Source organism: Agelaius tricolor, unplaced genomic scaffold, assembly GCF_023055355.1.
Source record: "Agelaius tricolor isolate 1412-34295 unplaced genomic scaffold, bAgeTri1.0.p SCAF_29, whole genome shotgun sequence".
Classification (NCBI taxonomy): Eukaryota; Metazoa; Chordata; class Aves; order Passeriformes; family Icteridae; genus Agelaius; species Agelaius tricolor.
Window position 1 is genome coordinate 7,802,414 of NW_027269289.1, and position 12,146 is coordinate 7,814,559.

A 12,146-nucleotide genomic window follows, 5' to 3' on the forward strand; every position below is an offset into this window, starting at 1 on the left:
ACGGGAGAGGGGGCGGTCTGCAGTGACAGAAGCAACTTCCCTGCAGCCTCCCGAGGGAGCTGCTTAATTCCGGCTTTCCCTTTATAGCCTCGCACCAGTCAATCACAGCGTGTGCTCCCTTGTGGAAATGAGCAGTGGGGTTATCCTGGGCATGCTGGGGGCAGGCAAGGTGTGACCAGGGCTGCTGGCAGAGCTCTCAGGAGGTTCTGGGTGTGCCCACGCTGCTCCTGTCCGTGGCTCCTGCCTGGCTCTGTGTGGCAGGCACAGCAGGCAGGTTCCACCACTGCTCGTGAGTGCAGAATAGTGCAGGAATTGGTGTGTGATGGGTGCCCTGGCACTGCAAAGCTGTGCTGGACGTGGGCACAGGCCTTGTGCCAGCCATAACCCCTTCCCCTCACCCATGTGCCCAGACGTGACCCCCTCCTTGCTCCCTCAGGCTTTGTGCTCCAGTACTCGGTGGACAACAGCGAGGAGTGGAAGGACGTGTTCATCAGCTCCTCGGAGCGCTCCTTCAAGCTGGAGAGCCTCAAGTGTGGCACGTGGTACAAGGTGAAGCTGGCGGCCAAGAACAGCGTTGGCGCCGGCCGCATCAGCGAGATCATCGAGGCCAAGACCCACGGCAGAGGTGAGCCTGGCCCCTGGTGTCCCTGCCCCACCACGGGGGTCCCCTCCCCACCCTCCTGACAGCTCCTGTCCCGCAGAGCCTATCGCTGGCCGGGGTCTGTGTACAAATCACAAACAGGACAGGGCTGCTGTGGAACGTGCCTTGAGCTGTTTTATTTTTCAGCATCAGTCTCATTACATGGTTATGACAATGGGAAGATGCCACCAGCTCACATCACAGGCAGCAGACTAAGAATTTAATGTTACAACTCACTTTATAAGTTTTTTGACCAATCACACAAAGCAAAAGCATATTGACAGTAGTTCTATCCAATCACCATAAGCACAGGTACCTTTGGTTAAACAATGCTTGCTTATTTCGAATACAATACCTACTTGTAAGCCTTAAAACACAATGCACAGAGCTCCATTATTAAGCTTCAAACTTCCTAATATATTGCTAGATAAACTTTTCTGTAGCTTAGAGAGTTATTCTAGACAAGCGTTAATACACAGACCATTGTTCTATTTGTCCTTGCTTTTCTACTTTTTAAATAATTTTTCTGCTGACAAATCTTATGGCTGCTGCTTAGCTCTAATCACAGTTCTGCTGTCTCTGGGGCCTGCCTTTTGCAGCTTTCCCAAAACCCTCTGATTTTGTGGATTCCCACAGAGCCCTCCTTCAGCAAGGACCAGCACCTCTTCACCCACATCAACTCCACGCACGCCAGGCTGAACCTGCAGGGCTGGAGCAGCGGGGGCTGCCCCATCACCGCCATCGTCCTGGAGTACCGGCCCAAGGGCAACTGGGTGTGGCAGAGCCTCCGCACCAACAGCTCCAGCGAGGTGTTCCTGACCGAGCTGCGCGAGGCCACCTGGTACGAGCTGCGCATGAAGGCCTGCAACAGCGCCGGCTGCGGCAACGAGACCGCGCAGTTCGCCACGCTGGACTACGACGGCAGTGAGTGGGGACACGGGCTGGGGGATTGGCACCAGAGAGAGGGGTCCTGGCATGCTGAGCGCCCACCTGCCCCTGCTCTGCCCTAGGCACCATCCCCCCGATCAAGTCTGCCCAAGGGGAAGGGGATGATGTGAAGAAGCTCTTCACCATCGCCTGCCCCGTGATCCTGGCCACGCTGGGAGTGGCCCTGCTCTTCATCATCCGCAAGAAGAGGAAGGAGAAGCGGCTGAAGAGGCTTCGAGGTGAGATGGGATTCAGAAGCACAGCACATGGGACCCCAGGTTGTGTTCCTGTGCGGCCTCATTGTGCCCTAAACTGCTCCCTTACAAAAAATGTCTTGGTTTTTGTGTCTCCTGCACAGATGCAAAGAGTTTGGCAGAAATGCTGATCAGGTGAGTCTCACATCTGCCTGTGGCTGGGACTGGGTGGGCAGGCAGGGAATAGGTGGTGCTGGGGGTGGTCATGGCTGCTTTAAAGCCCAAGTACAGCCCTCACTCAGTTTCAGACCTTCTCACGCTCACAGCAGTGAAGGTTGTGGCAGTGACTCTGTGGCACAGCAGCCCCGTCCTGCCTGCCCGAGGGTCCACACTGGAGCTTGCCTGGGCAGAGCTGAGCCCCGGGTGGGCTGGCTGGTGGCAATCCCCAGCCCGTGGCAGGCTGGAGCCACCGGGGCTCTGTCCGGTAATGGGCGGGCCTGCGTCCCCTCTCACCTCACAGCAAGAATAACCGCAGCTTTGACACGCCGGTGAAGGGGCCCCCGCAGGGCCCCCGCCTGCACATCGACATCCCGCGGGTGCAGCTCCTCATCGAGGACAAGGAGGGCATCAAGCAGCTGGGTAAGCACAGGCAAAGCTCCCATCCCCTGCTGCCCCAGAGTGCTGGGGCCCCATGGATGGACTGTGGGCCGGGGAGAGGTCTGAGCTCCAGCTCTCCCCACAGGGGATGACAAAGCCACAATCCCGGTGACCGACACGGAGTTCAGCCAGGCAGTGAACCCCCAGAGCTTCTGCACGGGCGTCTCTCTGCATCACCCAGCCCTGATCCAGAACACAGGGCCCCTCATCGACATGTCTGACATCCGCCCTGGCACCAGTGAGTGTGTGCGGCCGGGCTGGCTGTGCTGGGGCTGTACACACGGGGCAGGGCTGGGGGAATGTCCTCCAGCACTGACTGTGCCCAAAAGCAGCTGCTGGGGAGGCAGAAGGGGCAGGCTGTGCTCCAGGGAGAGGGAAGGGTGTGAGTGGAAGGGACTCACCGTGACTCTGCCACCTTTGTGCCATAGACCCCGTGTCGAGGAAGAGTGTGAAGTCTGCGCACAGCACCCGTAACCGGTACTCCAGCCAGTGGACACTCACCAAGTGCCAGGCGTCCACCCCTGCACGGACCCTCACCTCGGACTGGAGGACAGTGGGCTCCCAGCATGGCATCACGGTCACTGAGAGTGACAGCTACAGTGCCAGCCTCTCGCAGGACACGGGTATGCAGGGCCACTGCCTCCCTGGCAGCAATCTGCTGCTTTGGGGCGCACAGAGAGCCCAAACTGTGAGCTCAGGGTGACTGCATGTCGTGGTTTGAGAGGAAGTTTTCTGGGATGTGAAGTGGTCAGGCCTTCTTCTCATGGAGGCACGGGCATTGTGCCAGCATCAAACCATGACACTGCAGAACTCATCAGTGGGATTGTGGAGCCATGACTCAGTGGCTCTGAGCAGCCAGGGCCTTGCCAAGCTGTGGGGACAGACAGAGTCATTAAAAACCAAAGTGGTTTGGGTTGGAAGGGACCTCATTGCTCATCTTGTTTCACCCTTCCACTAGACCAGGTTGCTCCGTGTCCCATCCACCCTGCCCTTGAAGGTGGCCAGGTGTATCCCAGCAGGGACAGCCTGGGCATTCCCATGAGGTGGACAAAGCCGTTCCCGTGCCAGGGAGAGCTCTCAGGTGGGTGACGCATCCTCTCCCCACAGACAAGGGGCGGAACAGCATGGTGTCCACGGAGAGCGCCTCGTCCACCTACGAGGAGCTGGCGCGCGCCTACGAGCACGCCAAGCTGGAGGAGCAGCTGCAGCACGCCAAGTTCGAGATCACCGAGTGCTTCATCTCCGACAGCTCCTCGGACCAGATGACCACGGGCACCACAGACAACGCCGACAGCATGACCTCCATGAGCACCCCGTCCGAGCCCGGCATCTGCCGCTTCACCGCCTCCCCGCCCAAGCCCCAGGACAGCGAGCGGGGCAAGGGCGTGGCCGTGCCCATCCCGCACCGCGCCAGCAAGAGTAGGTTCCCAGGGGCTCTCTGGGGGTCCTGCCCTTCCTCAGCACCCCAGAGCTTCCCAAAATCCTTAGGAGACCTTCCCAGTCCTGTATTCCTTTGCATTCTTGGTATTGCTCCCCAGGCTGTAATGTTCTTTCTCTGCTGATTGATGTTGTTCCCCGTTTCTTGGTATTTCACCCTTTCCTTGGCATTCCATCCGTTCCTTGGTATTCCACCCAATCTTTGGTATTTTATTGCCCAGCTCCTTGGTATTTCTCCCCATTCTTTAGTATTCCTTCCCATACCTTAGTATTTTCCTCCTGTATTTCACTGTTCCTTCCCATTTTTCAGTATTCCTTCCTATTTCGTAGCATTCCTTACTGTTCTTTCCACATCCATCAATGTTTCCCCATGTTCTTTTTTAATTATTCCTTCCCATTTTTAGTATCCCTGGCTATTCTTTACTGTTCCTTCCCATTCTTTAGGATTCCTTCCTGTTTGTTGGCATCTTACTGTTCTTTCCTCATTCATTGATATTTTAATGGGGGTTTTTTTTGTTGTTTTTTAGAGTTGTTTTCCATTCTTTAGTGTTCCATCCCATTTTTCAGTATCCCTGGCTATTCTTTACTCTTCCTTCCCCCTCCTTAATATTCATTACCATTTTTTAATATTCATCAGTATTCCTTGTTATTCCCCCCCCATTTTTCAGCACTGTCCCAGACCCTCAGTACATGCCCAATTTTTTTTGTGTTCTCAGTATTTCCCTGCCTTGTTTTTAGTATTTTTCAGTGTGTATCAGTATTTTCCCCCTTGCTTTAGTGTTCATCAGTATTCCTTTGTATTCCTCAGTATTTCTCCCCTATCCTTAGTGCTAGAACCCTGACAATCTCCCACCCCCATGAGTTTTATTACCTCAAAATAGAACAACACCTGGAAGATGTATAAAAAATACATTGGTAGGAATTGATAGTTAATTTATTTACTGATTATATAACACACAATATAATGGGATCATCTTTCTCCTCAAATTAGACCACATATTTTATGGCATAGTTTAAGTAGCATAGAGTGTATTAGGTATAACACTGTTGTAACCTTAAAGAAAAGGAATTTACAGAAGCTATAATAAAGCATACAAGTTTTAAGGCAATAGTGCTATAATAAAACCAATATGACACCTGCAAGAGACAATATAATAATGCAGGGCTTCATATATATAAAAAGATATATAATATATTTTTATATATTTAATTATATTTTTATATGTTTATTTCCAAATACATACATTTATATAAAATAAATTTATGCATAAATTTTTATATTCTTAGTATAGATTTTCTATATTGATATATAAATTTCTATATTTCATATAACAATTTCTATATTTCCATACAAAAATTTATACATTTATATATAGGTTTATGTATACTTATATGTAAGTTTTTTATATATTTATATATAGATTAATGTACATATTTATATAGAAAAGTTTTTCTATTTTATTATAGAAATTTATATGTATTTATATAGAGATTTATGTACATTTCATATAAATAATATTTATTATATATTTTATTTATAATATTTATTTTATTATATATAATATTTATTTTTATATAAATAATGTTTCTATTTTAATATAAAATTTTTATACGTACACATAACCATAACTCCTAAAATTAAGGTACTAATACATATAATCCCATATCTATATGTGCTGTATCCTATATTAACACTACAGATCCTGCAATCCATTCTCTCCACATCCTGTGATGAGAGGAACGTGCCCTTGCAGCACACACTGCACAATATATACAATTAAAGGAGTAATGCTCTATGCCTAGAGGTGTTATATATTGCAAATATAAAAGGCAAACTAATAACAGGCCTTTATATCTATGGACATATAAATCCTTAAATTAAGGCCCTACAGCTGGAGGTGATGCTGTAGAACACAAAGGGAGCAGTAATAGAACAGAAATAAAACCCTCTAACACTGATAACAGCCAATATAACAACACAGGTTATCCATACATGGACATAAAACCCCTAAATTAGGGCACTAACTATAGATGATGCCATTACACAGCACAGCAGCGGCTGTGGTTTATGGCAGCACAGCCCCTCACCTTGGCAGAGTAAAGCCGGGTGTGGGACACACCACATCCCTCTGCTGGGTGCTGGTGCAGGTGGGACACAGAGCACAAGGAGCATTTCTGTCCTTTACAGAACGGGGACTGTGCCTGTCCTGTGTCAGAACTTCAGCATCACGTTGTTATTATTATTATAATAATGTGCTACACTGTACATTCAGCATTACTCACATTTTAACATCTATCACTGTACATTCAGCATTATAATTAGCACTGTTACATCATGATACATTACAGGACACTGTGTACAGCATTGAGCACTAGAGCTTGACACATCCCAGGCGTTGCATTGCATGGAGTGGGACAATTTTGGGATGATGATGTGACACATTCTTTATAGCACAGCGCGTTCTCTATGGCACAACACATTCTCCCTCTACAGCAGGACCTGTTCTGTGTAGCACAACACATTCTCGGTAGAACAACACTTTCTCTAGCCCAAGGCATTCTCTGTAGCACAGAGGTTTTCCATAGCACAGGTTCTCCGTGGCCCAACCTGTTCTCTGTAGCACAACACATTTTCAATAGAACACGCTCTTTGTAGCCTAACACATTCTCTGTAGCGCAGGTTCTCCATAGAACATGTTCTCCATAGCCCAACTCATTCTCTGTACCCCAACATGTTCTCCATAGCCCAACGCATTCCCTGTAGCCCAACGTGTTCTCCACAGCACAGGTTCTCCGTAGTCCAATGTGTTCTCCATAGCCCAACTCATTCTCCATAGCCCAACGCATTCCCTGTTGCCCAACGTGTTCTCCACAGCACAGGTTCTCCATAGTCCAACGTGTTCTCCTTAGTCCAATGCCCAATTTTTGTGTTCTCCGTAGCCCAACGTGTTCTCCATAGTCCAATGTGTTCTCCATAGCCCAGCTCATTCTCCACAGCACATGTTCTCCGTACCCAACGCCAACACATCCAGAGGGTGGGGGCAATAGGGTCCCTCCAGAGCCTTACCTTGCCCGCTCTTCCCTCGGCAGGTGACTACTGCAACCTCCCGCTGTACGTCAAGTCGGAGGCCTTCTTCCGCAAGCCCGACGCGCACGAGCCGTGCCCGGTGGTGCCGCCGCGGGAAGCCTCCATCCGCAACCTGGCGCGGGCGTACCACGCGCAGGCCCGGCACATGACGCTGGAGCCCGGCGCCAAGCCCCTGGGGCTGCCTCCCCCGGCCTCCGCCGCAACCACCTTACCTCAGAGGACTCTCCCCATGCCCGGCCCGGCCGGCCCCGCGCCCGCGCCCGCTGCCAGCGCCGCCCCGGCTCCCCCCGTGCCCGCCGAGCCCCCCGTGCCCGCCGGTGCCGCCGCCGAGGCGCGGGTGCCCACGCACTCCAAAGTGGGGGGCTCCAGGGACTCGCTGCTGGAGATGAGCACGTCGGGGGTAGGCAGGTCTCAAAAACAGGGCGCCGGAGCCTACTCCAAGTCCTACACGCTGGTGTAGGGCCAACGCCGGATGCTGCTCGTTTCCCCGCGCCGTTTATATTTAATTAACAAACTTGTACATAACGGACTCTTTTGTATAAATGAAGCTATTTTCTTCTTCTCCGAACAGAAAAAGAAACCAGGGCACAAAGAATTTGATGTTACAGATTTAAAAATATAATATATATGTAAACATATATATATATTTCACATCATTTTGAAAGGGGCACAAGGAAAGACTCAGCGACTTTTTTTTTTTCTTTCCCTGATCTTGTCGGTGGTTTTAAAAAAGGAACGTCTCCGAGACATTGCATGCTATTTTACTGTTCTGAAAACAGCAGGAGTTGCTTCAATTTGCAAATGCTTATGTGTTAATACCTTTTTCTATGAAAAAAAACCCAGCGCTGTGTGCAATAAAGGTTATGTTTATATGTGGGGCGTTTGTGAAGTGAGCAGGGAATCAGGCAGAGCAGGGCTGGGGCAGGACAGGGCAGGAAGATGGAGAGGGACAGCTCAGGGCAGCCAAAGTACGGAAATACCAAGAGAAGGGGTTGAATATTAAAGAATAATAAGGCAATTATCCACCTGCAGAGCTGTGGGGCAGCAGGAGGGTCAGGAACTGCAGCAAAGTCCTGGGAATGGTTCCATGGAGCAGGACAGACCAGAGTGTGCCACAGCACTGAGAGAGCAGTACCAAGTCCAGCTCCAGCTCAGGACAAAGCATGGTGCCAAACAGGAATCCTGGCCCAGCTGCAGAGGGGTGAACGGCTGCCCAGCCCTCGGGAGCCACAGCACAGCCCTGGCAACTCACGGTAAGTGCAGGGTGGCTCCAGCACGGGATCCAGCGTGCAGGGAGGCACAGCAGCTCCTCCAGGCAGGGTCTTGCTCCCTGGGGTGTGTCCCAGCCCCGCTGTCCTTGGTCACTCTGGAACGTGTCGTGGTGGATCCAGCACAGCCTGGAGCCCAGGGAATGCAGCACAGAGCCCTGGCCCTGGTGTCCCTGCCTCCCTGAATCATGGTGAGTCCTGGCTCAGGGCAGCACAGGTGCCCCAGGACACAGGGCAGCACCACCCAGCACCGCCTCACCCCGTAATTTGTTCTTATTTTCCCTTTAGTTTTCACCACCAGCCACACCAATATCAGACCAAAGAAATGCTGGAGCTACTTCCCCCCCTTTCATACAAGGTTGTGAAAACACGAGCACTTGGAACCCCAGGGCTGCCAGCACTCCTTACCTGCTCCAAAGGCAAAAAGCAGCTCAGGCCATTATTAACTCTTGTTTTAGTTACCCAAAGTAGAACTTCCCCTTTCTGAGGAGCTTCTGGTGCTGTCTGAGGTGTACTTAACTAATTGCACTTTCATTTCCTTTTTTCCTGTCATTTATAAGCTCAGGTTTCCATTACTTTCCCATCCATGCAGGCTACCAGCTGGGTCCAGCTCTTTCCTTACAAACAGATCCATTTCCTATTTTAGCCCAAAGCAGTTGGAGTATCTACACACAGATTTGTACCATTCTCTTTTTTTTTTTTTTTTTTTTTTTGCTCTTGACAGGGTTTAATTCATCATCAGCTATAATCAAGCACTGTAGAGGTCATTTTTTTCAACCTCTCTCTCTCCTTGATTTTTTTTTTTTTAATTGGAGTACCCAAATTAAAATGACATGCAAATACAGCGATGTTACTGCAGCTCTGCAGTGCCCTTCCCAGCCTGCTGGCACAGTGGCCAGCAGATCCTCCTCTGCCATCTGGTTCTTCCTAACTGAGGTAACTCCTGGAATCCTGCAGAGCAGGAAGCGCCTTGGCCAGAGCCTGGCAGCTGTTCACCTCTGGGCCTTGAGAAACAAGCTGCTGAGACAATATCTTGTGCCCATTTTTTATCATTTTTGGCCATTATTCAGGTACCACTCAGAGCCAACCTCTGTCAAGGAAGATCCCATGTGGAGAGGGGCACCACCCTTCCCAGCCAGGCTGGTGGGGAGGCATCAGAGCACATAACATCTATAAACCATTACACAACACAGGTTTTAAAGAAAACCAAGTGCCCAGCCCTTAAAGCAGGGTCCCAGCCAGGCAGCACCTCCAAAATACCAACCCCAGGCTTAGAATAGAAATGGAAGGGGAAAACAGAATTAAAAATAGAAGAGGCAAGAAAAGGCAAGCGTGTTCAGCTGTGAGAGTAAGCAGATTAGCAAGATAAAAAGAGGAACAGATTAACAGAGATTAATACAACTTTATTGGAATTGGCTGGTACAGATTTCCCTCTACATCTCAGCAAGGATCCCCCCCTTCCCTTCCCCAGCAGGCACAAGCCCTGGCCCTGCACATTTTAACACAGCACGAGTTTCCAGCAGCCCCCCTGAGCCCCTGCCACCCCCCTGCTCCCAGGGAGCCCCCTGCCCTTCACCACAGCAGGATGGGAGGAGAACAGCCCCCTCAGGCCATGCCAGCCCAGCTCTGCCTCCCAACAGCAGGGAAGAAGCCCCCAAGCTCAGGAATGCCTCAGAGGGGCAGGCCAAGGGGCTGGGTGGGCTCCAAACCCAACCCCAGTGTTGCCAGGGGGCTGTGTGGGGAAGGAGAGCAGGGTCACCCTCAGGACACAGAGTCCCTGTTCTGGAACCAGGACACCCCAAGCAGCTCTCCCCAGGGAAAGGTAAGAGCAGCTCCCAGCTCACCTCCTGCTCCCTCCTCGCCTGCAGCACGTTCCCCTGGCAATGTCCCACCCAGGCTGGCCCCACACTCCCTGCTGACCTCTCTGCTGGCCACACAGAGCAGGGGACAAAGGCAACTGTTCCAGCCAGCTCCAGAGGCAGGGTGGAGGAGGTGGAGGCACCGGGGAGGGTCCTTGGGGTGAAACAAGCCCCAGCTGGGCAGTGACCAGCCTGCAGAAGCAGACCCTGCTGTGCAGGACCCCCTCCCACCCACACAGCTGCTGGGGCTCACAGCATCACTCAAGGGCTGGCCAAGGCTCCCAAATGTGCTGTAACCCCTGTGCCCCGTCCCCTGCAGCTCCTCAGCAGCTGTGACCTGGCCCACGAAGTGATGCTGTCTGGGGAAGGACTGAGCAGGACAGAGAACTCCCTGTGAGCACCAACACAAGGGCAGAGAACCTACACCTGCACCAGGAGCTACATATGGGGGGCAGGTTCACGGTCACCACGGCCCCAAATGTCTCTGGGGAACAGAACACACAAACAGGAGGGACAGTGCAGGCCACAGGTGGCTGCTGTGGCTACTTCTTCTCCTGCTTCTGCTGCTGGTACCTCCTGAAGTGGGTCTGGATGGTGATAGCTGCTCTCTCAGATGGGTCAGTGACCTTGCTCTCCTTGCTGCCATCAGGGGTCACGTCACCTGGGGGGCAAACAGAGCATCCCAGTGAGCACAGACAGTGCCAGCAGCTCTGAACAGGCTCCATGGAGCAGGGCAGGGCTCTGGCATCACCCCCAGAGGGTCAGTGGGCTCCCCATTCCCCAGGCAGGACAGCTGTCCCTGCTGCAGGGCTCACAGCATGAAACCACAGGGACACCCCCGTGGCAGAAGGAGCAGGGAGCAGGAGGCAGAGCAAAGCCCAGCCTCCCTGGCAGGGCTAAGCCCTCTATTTACCCAGCCCCAGTCCCCGAAGGCAGCAGCTTCCCCACGTTTAATCAGCACGTAGGATGCTCACTTACTTTCGCACACACAAATAAGATTAGAAGCCAGCCCGGCCCCGCGCAGCAATAAAGCTCTCACGCTGACAAATGGGAGCCCTCCCCACTCCTGCCTAATGTGGCATTAGGGAAGTATTGTGAAATTCAACAGGAACTGCATCAAAGGCACTCAGCGGTGCTCCTCTAAGCCACTGTGTCACTGCTAAGCACCCCCCGAGCAGCCATCAGCAATCCTGGGGCCAGATGCTGCTGAATAAACTCACCGCTGCCACCTGAACCCATCTCCTTTGCCTGCCTGAGAGAAACTGCAGAGTAAAAGGACAAATAAAAGGAGGCATTGGGCTCCTCTCTGCCCTGCTCAACAAGACACTGCCAGCTGTGAACCCTGCCCAGGGGCAGAGGCTGAGGACAGGCACAGCTGGGCACTGGCAGGGTGAGCCCTGGCACAGACACATTGGGGTTATAAAATCAGCCCCTGGCACCCCAGAGCTGCCCCTGTTTGCAGGGAGCCCCAGGCCAGCAGCCAGGCTGGGCAGAGCTCCTGGGCCATGGGCAGGGTGGCACCCCCAGCCCCCCCCACACCCATTATCCGCTCAGCACTGAGAATAGAAGGGCTCAAATCCTCTTTGCTGAGCACTGCAGGGCCTCGAGACAAGGCCAAAGAGAGGAGGGGGGATGCCAGGTGGTTCTCCCAGAAGCAGGAGAAGGGGCTGTTTGATGGGACAGCATGGCCCCAGCTGAGCCAGTGGGGCAGATTTCCTGGGGAGAGGGGAGCTGGGGTCTGCACAGACACACTGGGGTCACAAAATCAGCCCTGCAGCACTGGGACGTCACTGGCTGATGCCACACACATTAACAATTATCTCACCATCAAATACCCCTTAATAACATCACAGACAGGTCTATGGAAGGAGAAGGAGGCCAAGAAGGATGGGAAGGAGAAAGACACCAAGAAGGATGCAGGTACTGCAGTGCCTGCTCTTCTGCTGCAGCCCCAGCCCCAGCCATGAGTTCCACCTGTTTCCTGTGTTGATTGGGGGGTTTTCCCTGCCTCCCTGCCTGTTCCACACTCACCTTTCTCTCCAGAAAACGAGTAGATGCTGTTATGTCGGGAGTTCC

The 12,146-nt window shown here is 52.2% G+C and overlaps 1 protein-coding gene across 3 annotated transcripts in view; it reads left to right on the plus strand.

The window, feature by feature from the left end:
- The window catches only part of DSCAML1 (DS cell adhesion molecule like 1), a 98,622-nt gene extending 90,807 nt beyond the window's left edge, over positions 1–7,815 (plus strand). For 2 of the 3 annotated variants that reach the window (XM_071449494.1, XM_071449496.1), the window contains 9 exons: positions 437–625; positions 1,277–1,564; positions 1,651–1,806; positions 1,926–1,956; positions 2,282–2,400; positions 2,504–2,656; positions 2,847–3,041; positions 3,526–3,837; positions 6,946–7,815. In XM_071449494.1, coding sequence (XP_071305595.1) covers positions 437–625; positions 1,277–1,564; positions 1,651–1,806; positions 1,926–1,956; positions 2,282–2,400; positions 2,504–2,656; positions 2,847–3,041; positions 3,526–3,837; positions 6,946–7,403 — 1,901 coding nt within the window. In that variant the 3' untranslated portion in view covers positions 7,404–7,815. The remainder of the gene's footprint in view (positions 1–436; positions 626–1,276; positions 1,565–1,650; positions 1,807–1,925; positions 1,957–2,281; positions 2,401–2,503; positions 2,657–2,846; positions 3,042–3,525; positions 3,838–6,945) is intronic. The other variant, XM_071449495.1, reaches the window with a different exon arrangement.
- Positions 7,816–12,146: the final 4,331 nt, after the last annotated feature.